Source organism: Geotrypetes seraphini, chromosome 12 (genome assembly GCF_902459505.1).
Source record: "Geotrypetes seraphini chromosome 12, aGeoSer1.1, whole genome shotgun sequence".
Taxonomy (NCBI): domain Eukaryota; kingdom Metazoa; phylum Chordata; class Amphibia; order Gymnophiona; family Dermophiidae; genus Geotrypetes; species Geotrypetes seraphini.
This window is the reverse complement of record NC_047095.1, coordinates 106481550-106506825: the sequence shown is the minus strand read 5'-3', so window position 1 is coordinate 106506825 and position 25276 is coordinate 106481550. Positions and strand designations below refer to the sequence as shown.

At 44.5% G+C, this 25276-nt stretch overlaps 1 protein-coding gene across 7 annotated transcripts in view; it reads left to right on the top strand.

Moving 5' to 3' along the window:
- LOC117346440 (vomeronasal type-2 receptor 116-like) overlaps positions 1-25276 on the top strand; it is a 133475-nt gene that overhangs the window by 82466 nt on the left and 25733 nt on the right. The window contains exon 4 of one of the 7 annotated variants that reach the window (XM_033915986.1): positions 18541-18892. The exons of 5 other annotated variants lie outside the window; for them this stretch is intronic. In XM_033915986.1, coding sequence (XP_033771877.1) covers positions 18541-18545 — 5 coding nt within the window. In that variant the 3' untranslated portion in view covers positions 18546-18892. Of the gene's footprint in view, positions 1-8789; positions 10924-18540; positions 18893-25276 lie in introns of those variants that run through there. One more of the 7 variants, XM_033915982.1, reaches the window with a different exon arrangement.

Here is a 25276-nt window from a genome sequence, read left to right as displayed (position 1 = left end):
TCACGATGTCAGGTTATTCAGAATGGTGTCGCCTCTTTGAGATTTAGAAGAAACCAATAAAATATATAGTATACTGGAAAAAAGACCAATGGGCCATCCAGTCCAGCATGTTGGTCCAGATTCTATAAAAGACACCTTAAGTTAGGCACCTAGATTGACACACCTAGCCGATCTTGGCACATAACTTACATATTTAAAAAGTTAATTGGCGCCAATGATAAGCAGTTAACACCATTTTCAATTAAGTTCCTAGTTCAAGGTACCTACCAGGAGCAGATCGTGGGTGTCTTTGGCATACAGACTTCTGTTTTGGACTTAGGTGCCTAAATTTGGCAGCAGTATTTAGACCAAAAAAAACCCTAGAATAAATAAGGTTACCTAAGGTTAGAATGCTTACTGGTTCCTAAGTCCACTTTAGGCACCTCTAGGCATAAATCTATAAATGGTGCCTAACTTAAGATTAACATGCACTATGTACTGCATTTCTTGAGACCTATGTTTTAGGTACCGTTTATAGAATGGGGGCCTTTATCTTCTACAATGCTCATTTTTGGTTATTTAGAAAATCCCAGTAGATCTTAATAGGAATGTCCATCCTTTATTGGTCAAATTCAGAAGTATATCGTGTAGGAGAATCCTAGTATTTAATAAAGCCTCTTGTGACTCTAGGCAAATCACTAAACTCTCCATTGCCCCAAATCTAAAATACGTGGAGTGGCATAATAAAAAAAACCATCTAAGTCCCCTTTTGGCCTAAGGCCTTAAACGTTGAAAGTAGAAGCAGTGAAAATGTCCATTATAAAAAAAAATGTCCAAAAGGAGGGTTTTTTTGATAATGGCCTGCCTCTATGTTCAGCTGTTTAAACGCCCAGACTATAATCAACCAAAAACAGCCTAAGTCCCAAACGCCTAACACAAGAGCTTTTAGGTGAAGGAGGAGCCAGTTCTTCGCCTAAAAGCTGGATTCTGTAACTGGTGTCTGTCAAAAACAACACCGGTTACAGAATCCACCCCCCCCCCTATAACGATCGGGCCAAGAGAAAGCCCAAGCCCTTCTGGCCCCACCGAGTACGATTGGGGCAAGAGGGAGCCCAAGCCCTCTTGCCCCGGCGATCCTGGAACCCTCCTCCCGCCGATAACGATCGGTCCAGGAGGGAGCACAAGCCCTCTGGGCCACACGACCACCCCTATAAATTGGGCAGGAGGGAGCCCAACCCCTCTTGCCCAGGTGAACCACCTACCCCCAACCCCCACTAAAATACGGGCAGGAGGGATCCCAGGCCCTCCTGCCCTCGACGTACCCACGATTGCCCCCATGACTCCTTGCTGACCCACGCCTACACCTGCCTGCTGACCCACGAGACCTCCCTCTGCCGACCCTCAATCGCCCCTACCTTAACATCGTTGGCTGGACAGACGTGTGCCAAGCCCGTCCATCCGGCAGGCCAGCCATCACAGGATTGGCTGGCCTTAGGGCCTGATTGGCCCAGGCGGCTCAAGCCCCACCCACAGGTGGGGCTTGAGGCACCTGGGCAATTGCAATAGGCCCAGTAGCTTTTGGCCCCTCCTGTGGGTGGGGCCTTAGATCCATGGGCCCATGGGTCCTGCGATGGCTAACCTGCCAGACAGACGTGCTTGTCACCTGTCCATCCGGCCAACAATGTTTAGGTAGGGGGGATTGGGGGTTCAAAGGGTTGGCAGAGGGGTCTCATAGGTTAATGGGGGGGCTAATCGGGGATTCGGGGGGGGCGAACGTGGGTACGTCGAGGGCAGGAGGGCCTGGGATTCTGCCTGCCTGTATTTTAGTGGGGGTGAGGGGTAGGTGATTCGCCTGGGCAGGAGGGCTTGGGCTCTCTCCTGGCCCGATCGGATCAGGCAGAGGGGTGGATCGCTGTAGGAAAGATGGGTCATCTCTCCTGCCGCTTTAGGGATCCCAAGTGCCACGTTTGGCGTCACTTGGTGGTATCACTATTGCTGCAGGGGAGATGAGGCATCTCTCCTGCCCCAATGGTTGTGGTGGGGGGTGGGTAGGTTGCCGTGCCACTGAGCTGATTGTGCCAGCCGCCATCAGCTTACCGTCCCTTTTTAGCACTTATACCTGTTTTGACTTGGTCTATGTCAAAACGTATAAGTGCCGACTAGGCAACCTGTCAAAACATTTGGTTATACCTGCTGTACACCTAGATCTAGGTCAGCCCACCTCCCGCTCACCACCCGCCCTTTCCCCTTCTCTAAAAACATATCTTTTTGCTCTATGTGTTTAGAGGCAGGGGAAAGGCCTAAGCTAGTTTTAGATACATCTAAAACCAGCTTTGATTATGGGTACTTGGACGATCAGGCTTTTTGATCATCTAAATACCCATTTAGGCTACTTTTTAGATGTTTTTTTTATTATGAGCCCCATACTGTATATGTATATAATATGTATACCACTTTGATTTTAACTACAGAAAGGTGTTATATCAAGTCCCATTTCCTATCCTTACTTGAGCTCACTTACATAATTATTTCTGGTGGAATTCTGCACAAAAAGTTTGAAAATTCTGTTCAAAATGTATGAAAATTCTGCACACAATATTTCAAAATTCTACAAAGTTTATTGGTAGTTTTTTTGTATAGAATTTTGCTATCCTGAGCCCTGAAAATCCTTCCTGCCTTTTACTTTCTCAAGTTCCTACCTCCTGAGTTTCTTTTCTCACTCCGACAATCTCCCTTTAAATTTCACCCCCTCTTACACCCTGAAACCCTTCTTTGGCTCCCCTGGTATGGTATCTCCCTGTCCCTGTCTTCATTGGTTAAGAATATCTTCTTCCCTTCCTATCCCCTTAATGGTCTTAGTCACTCTCTCTTCCTCTCTGTAACATACCATAACCCCCACTTGCAGGTCTGACATCCATTGCCCCTCACCCAACCCACCACCTCTCTTGCTTGAAACCTTTATCTCTTTCCTACTCCCCATGGCCTGACATCTCTCCCTTTCTCTATGGTAAAGCATCCATTTCTTCTCAGCCCTTTCCCCAAGTCCTCTCCCCTCTCTTCCTACCATTGCAGGTCTAAAATCCTCTCCCCCATTTGCAGTGCAGCATCCATGTTCCCTCCTCTCCTCCCACTATTGGCCTAGCATCCATGTTACCTCATTCCCCTGTGCTGGTCTGGCCTCTCTCTGTCCAAACCCCCATGAGATTAGACATACCTGTGGGTCTTCCAGAGCAGTAGCAGCCAGCATATGCAGCACAATATACAGGCTGCTTGTGGCCAGCCCTGCCAGGGTCTTCCCTCTACCATGTCATCTATATTCAGAAAGTGATGTGACAGAAGAAAGGCCATGGTGGGGCTGGCCGCAAGCAGCTCATTCACAATCCTATCTCGGCTGGCCAGCTGCCACCATTGCTGCTTCATTGGAAGGCTCGCAGGTATATCTAATCTCACAGGGGGTCATTTAGAGAAAGAAAGGCCAGACCCATGTGGAATAGGAGGAGGGAGAGGGATTAATGGAGAACAAAGCAATCATTGACAAACTGAACACATTTTTTGTGTCTGTATTTACTGAAGAGGATATACATAGCACACCAGAACCCATCAGGCTATATGCTGGAAATGAAGATGGGAAACTGGCAGGATTGACGGTCAGTCTAGAGGGGGTATACAGGCAGATTGATAGGCTTAAGAGCAATAAATCCCCGGGACTGGATGGCATCCATCCGAGGGTCATCAAGGAATTGAAAGGGACTACAGCTGGACTGCTTCAACTAATAGTCAATCTGTTGATCAAATCAAGAAAGATTCCAGAAGACTGGAAGATGGTGAATGTTACACCGATCTTCAAGAAAGGTTCAAGGGAGATCGGGAAACTACAAGCCAGTGAGTCTGACCTCGGTACTGGGAAAGATGGTAGAGGCGCTGTCATTGATCACCTTGACAGACATGGGCTGATGAGAGCCAGTCAGCACGGTTTCAGCAAAGGCAGATCATGTTTGACAAACTTGCTGCACATCTTTGAGGGAGTAAACAGGCAGATAGACAAGGGCTACCTGGTTGAAATTGTATATCTGGATTTTTAGAAGGTGTTTGACAAGGTTCCACATGAACGACTACTTCGGAAAATTGTAAGCCATGGAATTAAGGGTCAAATACTCACATGGATTAAAAACTGGCTGGAGCATAGGTAACAGAAAGTGGGGGTAAATGGACAATATTCAGAATGGAAGAGCTTAGACAACAAACAAGAAAAAAAAGGTTTTGTATTTTGTTACTGAATTGTCAATTTTTAGCTTTGGGAAATGTGTTTCTCTAATATCTGTCCCCAGCACACCTCCCCCCCAAAGCAGCCCCTTTTCCCTCTCCCTATCTCTCCATGGCCCCTTCTGTCTCCCCCTAGCACACCCCTCCCCCAAAGCAGCCCCCTTTCCTTCTCCCTGTCTCTCCATTTGCCCTTCTATCTTACCCCCAGAGTAAAACTGTCTGCCCCCTTTCCCTCTCCCTATCTCTCCATGGCCCCTTTCCCTCTCCCTCTGGCCCCCAGAATTAATCCCCCTGATTACCTGGCCTGCTCCTCTTCAAAGCAGGCCGCGATCGTGGTGGCCGGCCCCAGCGAACTTCGCAGGCCGCTCCCCAACCCGGAAGCAAGCTCCCTCCGACGCGATCCCGTACATCAGAGGGAACGTGCTACCGAGGCCGGAAAGCGGCCCGCGAGGCCCGCCAAAGCCGGCCACGATCGCAGGCTGGCCAGAAGAGGAGGATCAGCGGCAGCAGCAGCGACATCAGCGGTGAGCGAGGGCGGGAGGTATGGTTCCAGTTTGGTGAGGTGAGGGTGGGAGGTCTGCTGAGCTTCCTTCAGGTTGGTGAGGGCGGGAGGAGGGGCGTGGCCAGAGTGATCATTGGCCGGGTTCTAAAATGGAACACGGCCATGGATCACACACCACGGCCGCAGTAATCACGCTTTTTTAAAAGCACATGTGCCACTAACCTTTTATTATATAGGATATATATAAAAAAATACATCACTAAAAAAATGGCACTTAGATAAATAGGAGAGTGATTCATTGAATTAATAAAGGTTGGACCGACAAAGCATTAAGCAACTGGTTATATACCCAATTGCTGCCTGAAGGTCCATACATATGTTAGATGCACCCCCAAGGGTAGATGCATTCAATACTTGCTTGTCCTTTAAGTTAGTTGTATTAGACAAACCAGTATATGACTTGTCAGACTGAACAACAGTGGCTTGTTGATTACTTTGCAAAATTGTATTTAGACATCATATTGAAAATGAGCCTCCACATTTCTTTTCAAAATACACCCAAAATAAAATTCTATTTTTTTTCACATATGGGTGACCTGCTATAAAATCATCCTATGAATGCATATAAAACATTAAAAAATGAAGCTCATTCCTACATTCTAGCATATCCTGCATGAACATAAGAATAGCCTTACTGGGTCAGACCAATGGTCCAAGACCAGTAGCCTGATCTCACGGTGGCCAATCCATGTCATTAGTACCTGGCCAAAACCCAAGGTGTATCAATATTCCTTGTTACTGATACAGGGCAAGCAGTAGCTTCCCCCATGTCTTTCTCAATAACAGACTATGGACTTTTCCTCCAGAAACTTGTCCAAACCTTTCTTAAAACCAGCTACACTACCCGCTCTTACCACATCCTCTCGCAGTGCATTCTAGAGCCTAACTATTCCCTGAGTGAGAAAAGTTCCTCCAATTGGTTTTAAAAGTATTTCCCTGTAACTTCATCGAGTGTCCCCTGGTCTTTGTAATTTTTGATGGAGTGAAAAATTGAACCACCCATTCTACTCCACTCAGGATTTTGTAGACTTCAATCATATCTCCCCTTTACCATCTTGGTTGCTCTTCTTTGAACCTTTTCTAGTACCACTATATCTTTTTTGAGATTAGGAGACCAGACTTGAATGCAATACTCCAGATGAGGTTGCACCATGGAGAATAATATTGTTAAACTTAGAATTAAATTTAGAAAAAGCAATATTTAGCTACTCTCCTACACTGATATAAATTTTGAGATGATAAGAAAATATTCTTTCTTCTTAGATATGGACAACTGTATGAAATGCCCAGAGGACCAATGGCCCAATGAAAAAAGAGATGTCTGTGTTCCAAAAATGATAATTTTCTTATCCCATAAAGAACCTTTGGGAATCATTTTGACATATATCAGCATTTTCTTCTTTCTCATCACTGCTGTCATTCTGGGAATTTTCATAAAGTACAAAGACACTCCCATTGTGAGATCCAACAACCGGAACCTAAGCTACATTCTCTTAGTCTCTCTCATGCTCTGCTTCCTCTGCTCATTGATATTTATAGGCCATCCTGATAAAGTGACTTGTGTTTTCCGACAGACTGCCTTTGGAATAATTTTCTCCATCTCTCTCTCCTCTGTCCTGGCAAAAACAATCACTGTGGTCATAGCTTTCCAGGCCACCAAGCCTGGAAGCAAGCTTCGGAAATGGATGGGTTCCAGGGTCTCATACTCTATAATCTTTTCCTGTTCCCTTCTACAAGTTCTCATATGCCTTGTCTGGTTGGGTACCGCTGCTCCATTCCCATATCAAAACATTCAATCAGAAATTGGAACAATATTAATTGAATGCAATGAAGGGTCATCAATTGCATTTTACTGTGTTCTGGGTTACCTGGGATTTTTGGCCGGTATCAGCTTTATTGTAGCTTTCCTAGCAAGAAATCTACCTGGCAGTTTTAATGAGGCCAAGCATATTACATTTAGCATGCTGATGTTCAGTAGTGTCTGGATTTCTTTCATTCCAACATACCTGAGCACCAAGGGAAAGTATATGGTAGCAGTGGAGATATTTGCTATTCTGGCCTCTAGTTCTGGAATTCTGGGATGTATATTTATCCCAAAATGCCATATTATTCTGTTGAGGCCTGACAGAAATAACAGGAAATACATAATAACAAAATAAATTGACTTATACTTCCTTGAGTGGTAAAGAAAGCAAGAATAACAATATCTCCAAAGTTTGCAAGTTCAAATTACATTAATCCAATATTCAAAACTAACTGTACATTCAGTGACCTCAAGAGGGCTGAACAAGGAAAGACTGGGAAATTATTCTCATAGTGGTAATATTGAGGCACTCTTTAAATAGCTTATATTTTTAGTTTAAATGCACGGGACCATCATGGTAGCAAAAAACATATAGGTGGTGATTTTCACAATGTACAAATTAACATGTCAAAATCATGCCTAAATGCTAAATTCAATTGTATTCACATGGACGGCAGGATATATGATTACTACAATAAATTCTTACAACAATAGTAGACTCTCAACTTCTTTGTTCATCTTCTGGTTTATACCAATTCTTTTCAGTGTTTTTTTTTTCCTTTGGAAGGATCAGTCCTCTTTTAAAGCCATCTAGTTTCAAGTTTATTAAAAGATTTTATAAATCACTTATCCCAATTTCTAAACGGTTTACATTATATAATTACATAAAAACAAGTATTACTTTAGGGTATAAAAATGTAAAAACTCAATAAAAACACTAATAACATGAACAGACTCATTCAAACAGCAGGGTAGTAGGGCAGAAATACAATTTTTATAGGATAGGAGTAACATAAAAGGAAGGTACGGTAGGAGTGGGATGATAGCATTCTTCTGGTGGTTTGTCCTTAGAAGGACAGTTTTTATCCGTAAGCATCTTGGAATAGAAATGTTTTTAACTGCACTTTAAATTGTTTTAAGTCAGACTCGCTACGTAAATGATTAGGAAGGGAGTTCCACATAGTAGGGGCAGTAACAGCGAAGTTATTGGAGCGCAACGTATTAATGTTTTTCAACGAAGGAATTATTAAAAGATTCTGAGATAGTGACAGGAGAGATTTTAGTGGGTTATAAGGGATTAGAAGCCTATTAATGAAATCTGGTTGATTATTTAATTTCGTATTGAAAGTTAAAAGTAAAATTTTATAACTAATTCTATGCTCAACTGGAAGCCAGTGCGCCTTAAACAGGAGGGGTGAGACTGATCAAAATTTTGGGCACCATAGATGATTTTGACAGCTGTGTTTTCAATAATCTAAAGCCGTCTGATTTCTCTTTTTGTTATACCTTTATAAAGGGTGTTGCAGTAGTCTATGCAAGAGATTACTAAGGAGTGGATAAGAGTATTTAGAGAGGATGGTTCTAATAACCTGGCTAATGAACGTATCATTTTTAGACAATAAAAACATTTTTGAACGACTGTACTGATGTGAGAGTGATAAGAGAATTTGCTGTCCAAAGTAGAGAGTTGCGCGGGGACAGAAATCCCACCCGTCCCCGCCGGGTTCTCTTCTGTCCCCACCCATCCCCACCGGGTTCTCTTCCATCCCCACCCATCCCCGCCGGGTTCTCTTCCATCCCCACCCGTCCCTGCGAGGATTACCACCCATCCCCGCATAAAAGTAACCTGCCCCCATAAAAAGCACACATTACTTCGTTTTTTAAAAAGTCTTAGTTTATTTAAACCAACAATAAAATACTATATAAACAAGTAACTGAATAGAAATAAGAGATGCATGCATCACCGGAAAGACACTTTTAACTTTAAAGTACAATGGTTGTATAAGAAAAATGTGCAGTAAGTTAAAACTTTAAATGATTTTGAATATTGACCCATATTGTCTCAAAAAACAATAATGTTGACTGTACATATATTCTAATTGTAATAATATTAGGAAATTACAGTATACCTTTAAAAAAGTTGGTAACACTTAAGTAAGTCAGGGATAATTATTTCTTAAGTCCATGCAGGAACAGAAGTCCATCAACAGTATGTGGTCCAAGCTGTGATCGTCTATCCTCCAGAACACGTCCAGCCGATGAAAAAGACCGCTCAGATGATGTGCTGGCAGCAGGCACTCCAAGGACTCGTCTGGCCACTTCAGAAAGTTTTCTCCACTTTGTAGATTTGGCCTTCCAATAATACAAGATATCCTCTGTGATTTTGCCAATAGACGTCAAGTATGCATCCACCTAAGAAAAGCAGATTATAGTTTAGAAGGTGTATCTAGCTTGTAATATTGTCATAAGTAAAAATATTGAACTATGTAAAGAAAATATACATACCTCAGACATATTTGAAGAAGTTGAAGAATATAGGTCTTCAAAGAAACTTTCATCTAGTTTTATTTTCTTATGATGCTGCAAGACAGATGACTCATCTTGAGTGTCTGTTGCTGGCAGCCTATCTACCATCTCGTTCAAGCTGGATAGTGCCCGTGCATATTCTGCTGGTGCTAATGCTCCGAAATTACCTTTAAACCGTGGATCCAGCAGAGCAGCAGTACAATGTAACTGATGAACTGGAAAGTATTTATCCAACATGTTAAGCAGATGGGTTTTCAGCTGTATGATGATGCAACTGTCAGAAGGCTTTGCAGTGAAGTGTTTTTGCAGCTTTATTTTGGTAGGTAATACCAGATGCAATGAGGGGTTCTTGTCAGTTGAGAGGCATTTTGTGGCCACATCAACAGGTTCCAAAACCTGAATGACATCAGCCAACAAGTCTTCATTGATATCAGCCAGAAGACACAAAACATTTCTATTAAAATTTGGCTCTGTGCCCAGTGCATGAAGATCTACAAAATTGGATGATACCGATTTCAGTGTCAGCAGCACACTGTTCCATCGCGTTGACACACATTGCTTAAGTGTTGTTAGCAGCTGATTGTTAATTTTTGTGCATTTTGCCAATGTCACCAGTTCTTTCGAGGTGTCAATAAGTTTGGCGACCTCAGGTGGCAAACCAGTGCCCTGCAAATTAGTCTGCTGCAGTCCATGTGACAAAACGAGATTCAGATTATGACATGAACATTCAATCCACGTATATTCTTGGAAGGCAGCTTTCATATTACTGGCATTGTCTGTGGTGAACACATTGTCTTGACGATGCGCCCTAAACTCATCCAGAATTGACTTTACTGTCCATTTTATATTTTCAGATGTATGATGCTCATCCAGTAATCGAGTAGCCAAGATACATGATTCAGTTAGCCAGTTATGAACATACTGTATAGTCACAGTTATGTAGCTGTGGTTGCTTTGCTTGTGTGTCCAGAGATCAGTTGTTACCCCAAACTGAGGCACTGAGGCTAACTTGTCAATGAGTGTGGTCTTCTGTTTCTCCACAACACCATCAAGATGACGAGAGATAGTTGACCCACAGGGCAGGAATTGGTCCAGGTCAACATTCCCATATTTAGCACCTATGGAGACGAGCTTCGTTGCCAAGTTTCTAAATCCTTCCCCTTCAACGATAGAAAAAGGCCTGACATCTGTTGCACACATAGCAACCAAAACATCAGCTACCTCAGATTTTAGGTTAACAGGTACTTTATTGGTATTATTTGACAAAGAAAAACCTGGTAGTGCTGTAATCTTTGTTGGTGGCATCCGGTTTGCACAATAGTCCTTGTGAGCCCATAAGCCATTGGTTCCATCATGTGATCTCCAAGAGAGAATTGTCTTGCATCTTGAGCAAAGTGCAAAAGGCACTTCTTTGCCATCAACCATTACCACTTTAAAAAAAGTTCCATACTTCACTCTTGCCCTTATTTGTTGCATATGAAATACGGTCGCTGTTTGTATCTACAAGTTTCTGAACTCCCTTTTTCTTCTCCATCACAACAAACAGAAATCAGTCTCTGCAACCAATAAAAATGGAAAAAAGAATTTAAAATTTATTTCAGAGACTGTACTGAGCTAAATGTGGTTTCTAGGCTCTGGATGGCATCTCCCTTCATAAAAAAAAAAAAAAAAAAAAAGCTAACCATATAAATGATTTTGAATATTGACTCAAAAATAATGTTTATTGTACATATATTCTAGTTGTAATGATTTTTGGAAATTGCTTGTATATCTTTAAAAAACAAAACCGTTACCCAATAAAACCTTTATGAAAGCTTTGAAATTTATACTCTGATCTGATCCACATAATAGTAACTTCCTGATAACAGATCACACAATCTTTATGATCACCTTTGAGAGAAATAGACTATCCCCTCAGTGCTAATATTTTAAGAGCTCCTTTTACTAAGCTGCGGTAGTGTTTTTAGCGAGTGCTAATCCCCGCACTATGCGGAAAAACTAACGCCAGCTTAATGGAGGCGTTAGTGTCTAGTGCATGCGGCATTGTAGCATGCGCTAAAACCGCTAGCACAGCTTAGTAAAAGGAGCCCTGTCATTGCAAACAGCTCTGGTATCAAACTGGACAAACCCATTGCAGTGCAAACAAATGAAATGAGATTATTCTTGAAGATATGAAATCCATGCCAATAAATTAATATTTGATCTAATGATTACAATTTATAAAAAAACTCTGTATAGAAATTGAGAGACATTTTCATTCACTTGGATTCCCAGGAGGAGTTGGAAAACAGGCTGTAAAGTTCTGTTAATTACTGTTGTAAGTGATATTTGCTGGAAATTGGGCAAACAATGTTGAGCACCTACTGTAGAAGGGGATAATAAAAATGGGTTTCCATTTTGAAACAGGTACATTTTAGACTTCTCATAGAGGTGACCTGTTATGAAAGGAACTCTAACTCTAAATACCTGTTCATATAGAACAGATGCATAAGTAAATGCTGAGATTTTGGCAAGTACCGTATTTGCCGGCGTATAAGACGACTGGGCGTATAAGACGACCCCCTAACTTTTACAGTTAAAATATAGAGTTTGTTATATACTCGCCGTATAAGACTACCCCTTCTTCCGCACACCTCTCCTTCTAACTCCCTTCAAGTCCAGTAACAGATCTCCCTTTTCCAGCACCTTCCCTGCCTCCTACAGTGGCTTCCTCCCCTTCCAGCAGCTCTCCGTACTTGCCTGCAGGAAGTTGCCAGTAAATCACTGCCCTGGCAAATTGGAGAGCTGGTGGGAGGGGAGACAGCCACTGTGAAGGCTCCCCAGGATCTTGTTCACACACGCTGACCATCTCCCTCCACCTGCACCTGATTCTGCAGCTCTCTCCGGTCTAATCGCAACTTCCCCGCGGCCCTCTTCAGCAACTTGTTTCAACTTCCTGTTTCCGAACAGGCGAGACTCAGAGAGGGAAGGCCCCGACGTTGGCAGCCTATCTTGATCGCCTGAGGCTGGGAGGAACATTAATCAACAGGAACCGCAGTCGACAGGAAATTTAACTGCCGACTTGATCTCGCCGGTCCTGCACGGACCGGCAGAAATTTTCTGCGGACCGGCGGTTGAAGAACTGTGTGTTAGGGCATGTAAAGTAAGGGCATGTAAACAGTACCCGGCGTATAAGACGACCCCCGACTTTGGGGAGGATTTTAAGGTACTGAAAAGTCGTCTTATACGCCGGCAAATACGGTAATTATGTTGTTAATCAGGCTTTTTATTCCACCTTTACCTATTCAGTTCAAGTCATGTGACATTACAAGAGGTTGGTTCAGTTACCCAGGAAATTACAATGGACAGTTTGACACGGACACTCAATCCAGTTTCTAGTACAGGTAGATCAGTCCAGTTATTAATACAGTTAGGGACTGATTCTATAAAGGGCACCTATTGTTAGGCACAACCACAACGGAGGAATCCTCACTCAACAGGATTAAGTATAGGATGGCAAATGGGCTCAAAGCCATTTGCATCAGTACAGAAATCCTGTGTAGATGTTTTAACTTGGCTCATATCATTGCCTCCTCTATCAAATGCAATGAGCCAAGTATTGATGTAAATGACTTTGAGCCCATTTGCCATCCTATACTTAATCCTGTTGAGTGAGGATTGCTCCGTTGTGGTTGTTTCCATTTAGCCTCACTTTTTCATCTTCTCTATCTTTGTAACTCCTAAAGTTAGGCACCTCACTGCCCCCTGCTTTACAAAGCATCCCATCACAATGATCATATACAAGCGAATAAGACAATCAAATAAAGGACATCCAAGTATAAAAATATACAAACATATAAAGATACGTATAAATGTAATGAATAATAATATTTAATATTATTAGGAGTTCAAAATATGCACTGCTGGTGCTTCTGTATAACTAATAATAGTGAGGTTACTAGCTATTTAATTTGTTTATAATTATAGTATTGTATTAAAAACCCTTAAAGATCATTCATAATAGTACATTATAAGTGCTCAGTCTTGTGTAGTCTGCTTGGAGACCGGATTGCACATATGGAGACCATAGCAAGTTGTTCTAGGACCATCATCACACTGATGCTATGTATGTTCTTCAAAATACACAATAAATAAATGCAATAAAAAATATATAGCACTTATTTTCTTCAGTTTGGATGATCAATGCTGTGGCTCCATGTTTTTTCTTCTTAGCTAGTACAGTGTAAATAAATATGTGCAATCGGTCTCCATGCAGACTACACAAGACTGAGCACTTATACTATTATGAATGATCTTTAAGGGTTTTAATACAATACTATAATTATAAACAACAAATGAAATAGCTGGTAACCTCACTATTATGAATAATAAAATATCATAAAAAAACATTTAAGCAAATGTATTTCACGTGTTTAGATAAAAATATCAAATAATTTCTTACCTAACCTCTTGGTCTCCTCCTCAACTCGTGGCTCTAGTCAGGTCAGGCCGGTGCTCTAAATGCTCCTCCGGTCCTCGAGGCTCTGTCGGGGCCTAAAGTTTAACTTTGGGCTCAGGTCGGCTCCTCTGGTCTGTTCTCTTCTCTCCTAGTCGGGTGGGGTGACTGGAGGGATTGGCTGCTCAGTCGGGTGGTCGGGTGGTCCTCTTCATCTGGGACTCGGGTCGGGTTGGGTCCTGGCTGGTGACAGTCCTTGCCTGGGCTCTTTGGTCGGCTGAGGGTCCTTTTGGCCTGAGCATGTGCTCTTCGGGTCTGGTCGGGTGGTCCTGGCCCGCGGCTCTTCTTCAGTCAGCTGAGGGTTCTTTTAGCCAGAGCAGTGAGCACGTGCTCTTCGGGTCTCTCAGAGACTCTCTCTGGACTGGTCATCCTGGCCCGCGGCTCTTCTTTAGTCAGCTGAAGGTCCTTTTGGCCGGAGCAATGAGCACGTGCTCTTCGGGTCTCTCTGGTCTGGTCTGGCCCGGGGCTCTTCGGTTGGCAGAGGGTCCTCTTGGCTGGAGCACGTGCTCTTCGGGTCTACTCTGTAAGCAAGGCAGTGGTGATGGGCGGGCCTCCTCGTCGGATCACTCAGGACGGAATGAACCAAGCGGTCCTCCTCCTCAATCGGTTAGGGTGGCTGGGTGGTCCTGCTCGGCTCAAGTCGAGAGTCGGGACGGATGTCGGGTCCAGTCAGTGGGTCCTTCTCGAACTGGGCTTGGCTTGATCCAGTTAGTAGTGGGTCCTCCTCAGGTCGCTCTGTTGAGCCTATCGGCGGCGGCTCTCCTTTTTAAGTATTGCCTCTAGCCCTGCATGTGACCATCTTTCAGCCAATCAGGAGCAAGACTCCCTGCCTGTGGACGTGTGCCTACGTGCTGAGCTCTGCAGCAGCGCCGGTCTCTTAATTAGATTGCAATTAAATCAATGGAGGTCACGGATCACAAGGTAGGCTCTGAAGAAATCCCGATTCCATCCCCGTGGGAGTCCCGTGGTGTATTTGGGAGCCCCGTGGGAGTCCCGTTGACCAGGGTAGGAGCCCCGTGGGAGTCCCGTTGACCAGGGTGGGATCCCCGTGGGAGTCCCGTGTAGCGGAAGGGAAGCCCGCGGGGGTCCCAAGGGACCCGTGGGATTCCCGCGATCCCCGTTCCCGTGCAGACCTCTAGTCCAAAGTGACTCCTAACAGTTTCAGTGTGGGAAGTGATTCAAGCTTTAAGGGAGCTTGAAGAGTTGCTCAGTCTTTGAAGGGAAAAACCATAAGTTTTGATTTGCCAATATTAAGAGACAGTTTATTTAAGTCTAACTAAACCTTGATTTTTCCTAATTTGCAATTAAGGATGGCGACGTCTTCTGTGTTGTGGAGATCGATGGGATAAATTAATTGTCATCCGCATTGGCGAACGTAGTAAAACCAATAGATTGGCCAACAGTCAAAAGGGGCGCTAAGAAGATGTTAAAGAGCAGTGGTGATAAGATAAATCCTTGTGGTATGCCATATTTTGTGGAAGAGGATTGAGACGATGTGCCGTTAAAGATGACTTTTGATGATTTGTCTGTTTTACTGGCACTTAAACCTTATAATTGACATTAAGAACATAAGAATAGCCTTACTGGGTCATATCAATGGTCAATTTAGCCCAGTATCCCATGTTCAAGGAGGCCAATCCAAGTCACAGGTACCTGACAAAAACCCAAATAGTAGCAGAATTCTATGCTATTTATCCAGGGCAAGCAATGACTTCACCCATGTCTGTCTCCTCCAGGAACTGTCCAAACCTTTTTTTAAGTTCAAAATACTTTATTAGTTTTTAACAAATAAACAATTGTTAACAGAGACATGATACAACCTGTCATACATTTAAGAACAGAATGTGTTAACTGCTTTTACCACATCCTCTGGCAATGCATTCCACAGCTTAACTTCATTGAGTGTTCCCTAGTCTTTTTAAATCTTGATGCAGTAAAAAATCGATCCACTTGTACCCATTCTACACCACTCAGGATTTTGTAGACTTGAATCATATCTCCCCTCAGCCTTCTCTTTTCCAAGCTGAAGAGCCCTAACCTTTTTAGTCTTTCCTCATATGAGAGGAGTTCCAGCCCTTTATCATCTTGGTAGCTCTTCTTTGAATCTTTTCTAATGCTACTATATCACTTTTGAAATAAGGAGACCATAACCAGGGCCAGATTAATCAATAGGCCCAGTAGCCACGTACCTAGTGCCTGAAACTATAAGGGGGACCCGCTAAAGGAGTACGACTCACCTTGCCATTTTTTTAAACAGAATGGTCCCCTCCCAGCATCAACGGCAATGGGCCCCCCATGCATCAATGGCAACGGGCCCCCTACACATCAATAGCAATGGGCCTCCTCCCCCCCATCAATGGCAATGCAGCTGGCTCTGTTACAGGAAGGTTCTGCGATAACTGCGTCTGCTGGTCCATCGCCCTCCGAAGTTACTTACTTGTTCTGGAAGAAGTGACTTCGGAGGGGGATGAACAGTCATCATGGGACTTTCCTGTAAGAGATATGGCTGCTTTGCCATTGATGTGGGGCGCACGTTGCCATTGATGCAGGGGTAAACTGTTGCCGTCAGCTGTTCTAATGGAGCTCAGAGGGCAGAGCTTACAGCTGCAATGTTTGGAGGTGAGAGAGAAAGGAACATGGAAGGGTGGTGGAGGGAGAGAAAGGAGGCAGGGTGATGGGAAGGGTTGTGAGAAGGATGGTATGGAAGGGTGGTGGAGGAAGAGAAAGGGTCAGGATGGTATGAAAGGGTGGTGGAGAAAGAGAAAGGGGGCAGGGTGATATAGAAGGGTTGCGAGAAGGATGATATAGAAGGGTGGTGGAGGAAGAGAAAGGGGGCAGGGTGGTATGGAAGGGTGGTGGAGGAAGAGAAAGGGGGCAGGGTGGTATAGAAGGGTTGTGAGAAAGATGATGTGAGAAGGATGATATGGAAGGGTGGTGGAGGAAGAGAAAGGGGGCAGGGTGGTATGGAAGGGTGGTGGAGGAAGAGAAAGGGGGCAGGGTGGTATGGAAGGGTGGTGGAGGGAGAGAAAGGGGGCAATTGCTGATGTAATTGGTGTGCAAGGAAAGGGAAGAGAAACATAAGGGGGAAGGATACTGGATGGAATTGGGTTGGAAAGAAAGAAAGGGGGCAGATGCTGTTGGAAGGGGGGAAGGGAAAAGAGAGAGTGAAATGCTAGGCCACAGGGTGTGGGAGAGGGAAGGGAAAGAGAGGAGAGAGATGCCACACCATTGGAGGAGGGAAAGGAGGAAGATGGATTCCCACCAATGGGGGAGGGAGAGAGATATGGAAGGGAGAGACAGATAAATTCTGGAAGAGGCATAGAAAGAGAGCAGATGCCATAAGGAAGAGCAGACAGTGGATGGAAGGAAGAGAATGATGAGAAGATGAGGAAAGCAGAAACCAGACAACAAAGGTAGAAAAAATTATATTTGTTTATTTATTTATTTTTGCTTTAGGATAAGGTATTATTGTAGCTGTATTGATAATCGTTTATTAATAGAACATAAGAACTTCCATCTCCGGATCGGACCTTAGGTCCATCAAGTCCGGTGATCCGCACACGGATCCCAGCCAGGTGTACCCTGGCGTAACCTTAATCACCCATATCTCTCTATGCACCTTGCAAGGAAATGTGCATCTAGCTTGCCTTTAAATCCTAGAATGGTGGATTCCGCAGCAACCTCCTCCGGGAGAGCATTCCAGGTGTTCACCACTCACTGCGTAAAGCAGAACTTCCTGGTATTCGTCCTGGACTTGTCCTCCCTCAGCTTCAGTCCATGACCTCTTGTCCGAGTCACATTGGACATTGTAAATAACTTTTTTTCCTGCTCTATTTTGTCGATTCCTTTCAGTATTTTGAAAGTCTCAATCAGATCCCCTCGCAGTCTCCTCTTCTCAAGGGAGAACAATCTCAGTTTCCTAAGTCGTTCTTTGTAATCCAAGTACTCCATACCTTTTACTAGCTTTGTTGCTCGCTTCTGCACCATCTCCAGCAGTTTTATATCCTTCTTTAGGTTGGGAGACCAATGTTGGGCACAGTATTCCAAGTGTGATCTCACCATTGTTCTATAAAGCGTCATTATAATTTTCTCCGATCTACTCGTGATTCCTTTCTTTATCATGCCTAACATTCTATTTGCTTTCTTTGTCACTGCCGCACATTGTGCCAATGGCTTCAGGGTCCTATCAGTACACCCAGGTCTTTTTCTTGTTCGCTCTTACCCAGAGTTGCACCGTGTTCCTTGTTCTTTCTGCCCAAATGCATTACTTTGCACTTTTCCACATTAAATTTCATCTGCCATTTCTCTAACTGACACAAATCGCTCTGGAGTTCCTCGCTATCCTTCTGTGATCTGATTGCCCGGCATAGCTTTGTGTCATCTGGGTACAGAGTCTGACATGGGGGAGGGAAAGGGGCTGGGTGCAGAGTCTGACAGGGAGGGTGTAGGGGGCAGTGCCTGACTAGGGGAGGGGGGCTGGGTGCAGAGTCTGACATGGGGAGGGGAGGGAAGGAGGTTGGGTGCAGAGCTGGGAATGGGGCTAGGTGCAGAGCCTGACCAGGAAGGGGGGAGTGAAGGAAGGGGGCTGGGTGCTGAGCCTGGCAGGGAGAAGCTGGGTGCAGGGAGTTGGGAAGACAGTGAGGACAGATGCTCAAGTGATTGGGAAGACATTAGAGAGGATGAGGCCTACATCGATGGACTAGTGCAGGAGCTGTCCCAAATCACCGAACAGGCCCGTGACAGGTCCCTCATTGAGACACCAGGGCCGTCGATGATGAGTCCAACTGTTGGAATCCAGGAGATGGCTGGAGGCACTGACTCCTGGCAGTTAGTGACCTCCTCCACAGGTAAACGTAGGAGACCCCCCCCCCATCTACAATCTCTTCACCTTCTTATCCTTTCTCTTACCAGGGTAGCTCCACATCAACTCCACAACTCAACCTAAGGAACAGATTCCAGGTCTTGCAGGAAGAGACTATCGACTTGAAGCAGGAAGAGACTACCGACGTTCAACACACGACTCCATCTCAGGCCACAACAGATCGACCCCCCCAAAAGAAGCGCAGAGTAATAGTCATCGGGGATTCCATGCTGAGAGGCACCGAGGGACCAATATGCAGACCGGATATGCAGTCAAGGGAGGTCTGCTGCCTGCCGGGAGCCAGAATACGGGACGTGACCGCCAGACTTGATAGACTTCTCAGGCCCCGGGACCACTTTCCCATGCTGCTTATCCACGTCGGAACAAATGACACTGCCAGGAACGCGCCGGAGGACATAGCTAAAGACTTCGGAGGGGAGGGAAGGAGGTTGGGTGCAGAGGTTGGGTGCAGAGCTGGGAATGGGGCTAGGTGCAGAGCCTGACCAGGAAGGGGGGAGTGAAGGAAGGGGGCTGGGTGCTGAGCCTGGCAGGGAGAAGCTGGATGCAGGGAGTTGGGAAGACAGTGAGGACAGATGCTCAAGTGATTGGGAAGACATTAGAGAGGATGAGGCTTACATCGATGGACTAGTGCAGGAGCTGTCCCAAATCACCGAACAGGCCCGTGACAGGTCCCTCATTGAGACACCAGGGCCGTCGATGATGAGTCCAACTGTTGGAATCCAGGAGATGGCTGGAGGCACTGACTCCTGGCAGTTAGTGACCTCCTCCACAGGTAAACGTAGGAGACCCCCCCCCCCATCTACAATCTCTTCACCTTCTTATCCTTTCTCTTACCAGGGTAGCTCCACATCAACTCCACAACTCAACCTAAGGAACAGATTCCAGGTCTTGCAGGAAGAGACTATCGACTTGAAGCAGGAAGAGACTACCGACGTTCAACACACGACTCCATCTCAGGCCACAACAGATCGACCCCCCCAAAAGAAGCGCAGAGTAATAGTCATCGGGGATTCCATGCTGAGAGGCACCGAGGGACCAATATGCAGACCGGATATGCAGTCAAGGGAGGTCTGCTGCCTGCCGGGAGCCAGAATACGGGATGTGACCGCCAGACTTGATAGATTTCTCAGGCCCCGGGACCACTTTCCCATGCTGCTTATCCACGTCAGAACAAATGACACTGCCAGGAACGCGCCGGAGGACATAGCTAAAGACTTCGGAGCTCTGGGGGAAAAGCTGAAGCAGACAGGAGCACAGGTGGTATTCTCTTCTATTCTTCCTGTTAGGGGCAAGGGAAGAGATAGAGACGAACGCATCCTGAAGACAAACGAATGGCTACAGCGATGGTGCCGATAATTGAACTTCGGATTCCTAAATCATGGAGAGGCACTACAGGGACTCCAGGGACCAGACGGACTTCACCTAACCAGCAGAGGTAAGAACGTCTTCGGACACCGTTTAGCCCGCCTGCTTCGAAGGGCTTTAAACTAGGTAAGTCGGGGGAGGGTACTCACTTAAATACCAGTGCAGTAAGAAACAATCCTGATGTGGTGATCCAAAACTGCGCTTCTAAGTCCGAGGTAAGCACCATCACTGCTAAAGGTTCACTAGGAGACACTTCGAGTCACATAGGAAACTCTCTACAGGGGTTTGACAAACACACAGAGTGGAGAGCTATGTATGTTAACGCACATAGTTTAGGGAATAAAATTCTAGAACTGGAAACAGAAATTGTGAATGCGGACCTAGACTTGGTGGCAATATCCGAAACATGGTTCACGGACTCCCATGGGTGGGATACAAATATACCAGGATACAACCTGATTCGACAAGACAGGAAGGGTAAGCTAGGAGGAGGGGTAGCACTTTACATCAAGGAGAACATCAAGATAACCAGGATCGCAGATGTTAAGTACACCGGGGAATCCATCTGGGTCAACCTGGCCAGAGGTGGAGAAAAGTGCCTGTACCTTGGTGTGGTATACAGACCTCCAAGACAAACAGAGGACAAGGATAACGAATTGATTGAAGACATTGAAAATATTACACTACGGGGGGACACTGTTCTGCTAGGGGACTTCAACATGCCTGATGTAGACTGGAACACACTCTCAGCGTCAACTTGTTGTAGTAGGAGGATTTTGACGTCCATGATGGGAGTACAGCTCAAACAAATGGTGCTAGAGCCCACTAGGGCCGAGGCCATCCTGGACCTCGTACTTGCAAACGGCGAGAGTGTTTCGGAAGTCTCAGTGGGAGAAACGCTGGCTACCAGTGACCATAACATGGTATGGTTCAACCTCAGGAAAGGCTTCCCTAAATCACAAACAAAAACGAGGGTACTCAATTTTCGGGGCACTGATTTCGCACGTATGGGAGAATTCGTCCATCAGACGCTGCAGGATCAAGAAGCAACTGATAATGTGGAAGCCATGTGGTCAAACCTGAAATTGACCCTACACGAAGCAACTATCCGCTACATAAAATCAGTAAATAAACAACAAAGAAACAAAAAACCCAAATGGTTCACTAAAGAGGTCGCGTACCTCGTCAAGGAGAAAAAAAGAGCGTTTCTTTCATACAAACGTACGGGAACAGGTGAAGCTAACATTGAATATAGGACCAGGTCTGCAGCAGTCAAAACAGCAGTCAGGGAGGCCAAACTTGCAGTGGAAGAAACTCTAGCAAAGAACATTAAGAAGGGGGACAAATCCTTCTTCAGGTACATTAGTGACAGAAAAAAAAAACACAAACGGGATAGTACGCCTCAAAACACCGGACGGGAATTACGCGGAAACAGATTCCGATAAAGCCAAACTACTGAATGAATACTTCTGCTCGGTTTTTACCTGCGAGGCACCGGGGCAAGGGCCACATCTGGAAGCAATGTCAAGCGTGGAAGACCCATTTCAGAATTTCGAGTTCACACCAACTGATGTCTACAGCGAATTGTCAAGACTCCAGGTAAACAAAGCCATGGGTCCAGATGAACTGCACCCAAGAGTGCTCAGAGAGCTGTGCGATGTCCTGGCAGAACCATTAGCCATGCTCTTCAATCTCTCCCTAAAAAAGGGGAGAGTCCCCCTGGACTGGAAAACGGCGAATGTTGTTCCTCTACACAAGAAGGGTTGCAGAGCGGAGGCTGCGAATTACCGACCAGTGAGTCTCACATCGATAGTATGTAAACTCATGGAAACACTAATTAAACGTAAGTTGGACATGATCTTGGATGAGGGGAATCTTAGGGACCCTAGTCAGCATGGATTCACTAAGGGTAGGTCGTGTCAATCCAACCTCATCAGCTTCTTTGATTGGGTGACAGGAAAGTTGGACTCAGGAGAGTCTCTGGACATAGTCTATTTGGATTTCAGCAAGGCTTTTGACAGCGTACCACACCGCAGGCTGCTAAACAAGATGAAATCAATGGGGTTGGGTGAGACAATAACTGCATGGGTCAATGATTGGCTGAGTGGTAGACTTCAGAGGGTGGTGGTTAACGGTACCCTATCTGAAGCATCGGAGGTGACCAGCGGAGTGCCGCAGGGCTCGGTCCTTGGTCCTCTCCTTTTTAACATATTTATAAGGGACTTGACACTAGGACTACAGGGTAAAGCAACATTATTCGCCGATGACGCAAAACTGTGCAACATAGTAAGTGGAAGCTTTTTACAGGATAGCATGACAAAGGACCTTCGTATGTTGGAAAACTGGTCCTCGACATGGCAGCTAGGCTTCAATGCTATGAAATGTAAGGTCATGCACCTCGGTAGCAGAAATCCGTGCAGAACTTACACCTTAAATGGAGTAACATTAGCTAGGACCTCAGTAGAACGAGATTTGGGAGTAATCATCAGTGCAGACATGAAGGCTGCCAAACAGGTGGAGAAGGCCACATCCAAGGCAAGGCAAATGATGGGATGTATCAATAGAAGTTTTGTCAGTCGGAAACCAGAAGTCATAATGCCGCTGAACAGAACCATGGTGAGACCTCACCTGGAATACTGTGTGCAATTCTGGAGGCCACATTACCGTAAAGACGTGCTTAGAGTCGAGTCGGTTCAGCGGATGGCCACTAGGATGGTCTTGGGGTTCAAGGGTCTCTCGTACGAAGAGAGACTGAGCAGACTGAGGCTCTACACTCTAGAGGAACGCAGGGAGAAGGGGGACATGATTGAGACATTTAAGTTCATCACGGGACGTGTCGAGGTGGAAGATGACATTCTCTTCCCCAAAGGACCCTCGACCACAAGAGAGCATCCGCTTAAACTTAGAGGGGGGAAATTTAGTAGTGACACCAGGAAGTATTTTTTCACGAAAAGGGTGGTGGACCACTGGAATGAGCTTCCGGTGCAGGTGGTCGAGGCCACCGGTGTGCTCGACTTTAAGAGAAAATGGGACACTTACGTGGGATCCCTACGTAAGTCGAGTCACTAGCATCTAGACTATTGGGGTGGGTCAGTGGAGTGGGCAGACTTGATGGTCTATGGCCCTTTTCTGCCGTCATCTTTCTATGTTTCTATGTTTCTATGACAGATACTGCACATACTGGGAGTAGGTTGGGAAGGACAAATGCATGGATGGTGGGGGATGGTTAGCAGATGAGGAAAAGTTAGATGCTGCACAGGTGGAGCAGTGGGAAGGGAGAAAAAGAAATGCTGCTGGTGGGGAAAAGGAACAGATAATTGTTGGAAATAGGTGTATGGCATGAGAGGGAAAAAGAGATGATGTATATGGAGAAAGGAAGAATTGTTGGGCATGATAGTGGTGGAAAGGAGGGAGGAAGAAATATTATACTGGGAGGGAAGAGAGAGAGATGACCCAAAGAAGGGAGAGATGTCAGACCACTGGAATGGGAAGCAGAGAGAGAGAGAGAGATGCCAGACCACAGAATGGAAGGGAAAGAGGGGAAAGAGATATGCCAGATGGTAGTCAGGAAAGAGGTGTTAGACCTAGGGAAGAGGGAGGGAAGGGGAGAGAGATCCCAGACCTTGGGACCCCATTAACCTTGTTCTTGCAAGCTAAGTGAACATATTTCTAAATCAATTTATGCAGTGACTTTTTGCATGATTGACATAAGAAGAAAGGAAAACTACCATCATATTTTGAAATTGTGCAAAGTTCTTCAAATTTTATGAAAAAATCCTAGTCTATGAGCGTGATCAAAAAATGTATATAGTAGCAATGACTGGAAGGTGAACTCTTTACATAGGGAGGTTTTTCAGCCTTCCCTCCAGAGTTCCATATCTCTGAGCTTTTATAGAAGGTTTTTGATCACTCTCTTCAGACAGAATACTCTTAGGGTCAGTTGTTTCGATTATATAGCAAGCTTTTTCTGACCTTGGTTTTTCTCAGTACATTTCCCTGATATTTCTTAAGGAAAAATGGATGTATGGCAGAAAGTGAAGAAGAGAAAAACAGCAAATGGATAAGGTGTCCGTGGATACAAAGTTAAGAGCACAGACAGAAGGAAGTGCAGCCAGAGACTGGGAAAGATAGTTTGAAAATCAAAATCACCACACAACAAAAGTAGGGGAAATTATTTTATTTTTAATTTAGTGATTGATTTGTGCCAATTTGGGGAATTTACATCTGCTGTTTATGTTGTTAAATATATTTATTGATTTTCAAATCATATAATCAAGAATGAACTTGTACAGAAAGCAAAATTAGTAATTCTACATAAAGCAGGAAATATTCAATAGCATTAGGATCATTTATAACTAAAATGCTCAAGTCCTCAAATTATTGGATCCAAGATTTCTTAGCGAAAACAAAAGAAAATAATTGAACAAAATGTACACTCTTACATTTAAAGTTAGCTAGAGGGCTGATTGCTGGGATTAATCAATAATCTTGGGGCTTATGGTCTTTCTGCCTCCAAACGGGAGAGCGCTAAGAAAGAAGTCAACTGACTAGGCTCAAAGAAAACATACTTAACTGTTTGGTGATGCACTATACACTTACAGGGATGTCGTAAATAAAAGGTAGCACCTAAAGATGTAACACCTGGCTTTAACATTAGAAATTCCCGGCGACGCTTTTGGGTCTCTCGTGATAAATCAGGAAATATCTGCACTTTACAACCCATAAATTCTTTCTGCCTATTTTTAAAGAATAGTTTTAACAACCAAACTTTATCAATAGAGAGAGCTACTGTTACTATCAAAGTATTTGATTCTACAACCTCTTTATCAGATTTCTCCAATAACTCCGATACATCCAATAGTCCTTGATCTGTAGATTTTTTAGACAATTTATTCTTATTAGGTAGATAATAAACTCGTGATAAAGGAGGTATTGAATCTTCTGAGGCCTCCAAAACTTCAAGAAAATATCTTTTAAACATTTCTCTAGGTGGTACCAGTGGTAGCCTAGGAAAGTTAATTAATCTTAAATTGTTGTATCTGAAGTTGTTTTCCAAATTCTCCATCTTCCTTCTAAGATTTATATTGTCCTTCATTAAAGTTTCCTGTAGTTGTCTAGATGATTTAATTTCTTGTTCAAGCTTCTGAACAGAAGAGTTAGAGGTGGTCATTTCATTTTTCAATACTTTAATTTCAGTAGAATTTTGAGACAATTTCCCTTCAATTAACTGAAGTTTGGGACTTATGGTCTTCACTAGTCCGGCCATAAGATCCCACAATGAGTCCAGAGTTACTTCTGGGGGGTTTTCCAAGGAAATTAAAGAAATAGAAGTGTCATAGTGCTCACCATCCAGTAGAGTTTCTTGTCGCTGTCCCTGAAGGCTAACTCACCTCTCCTTAG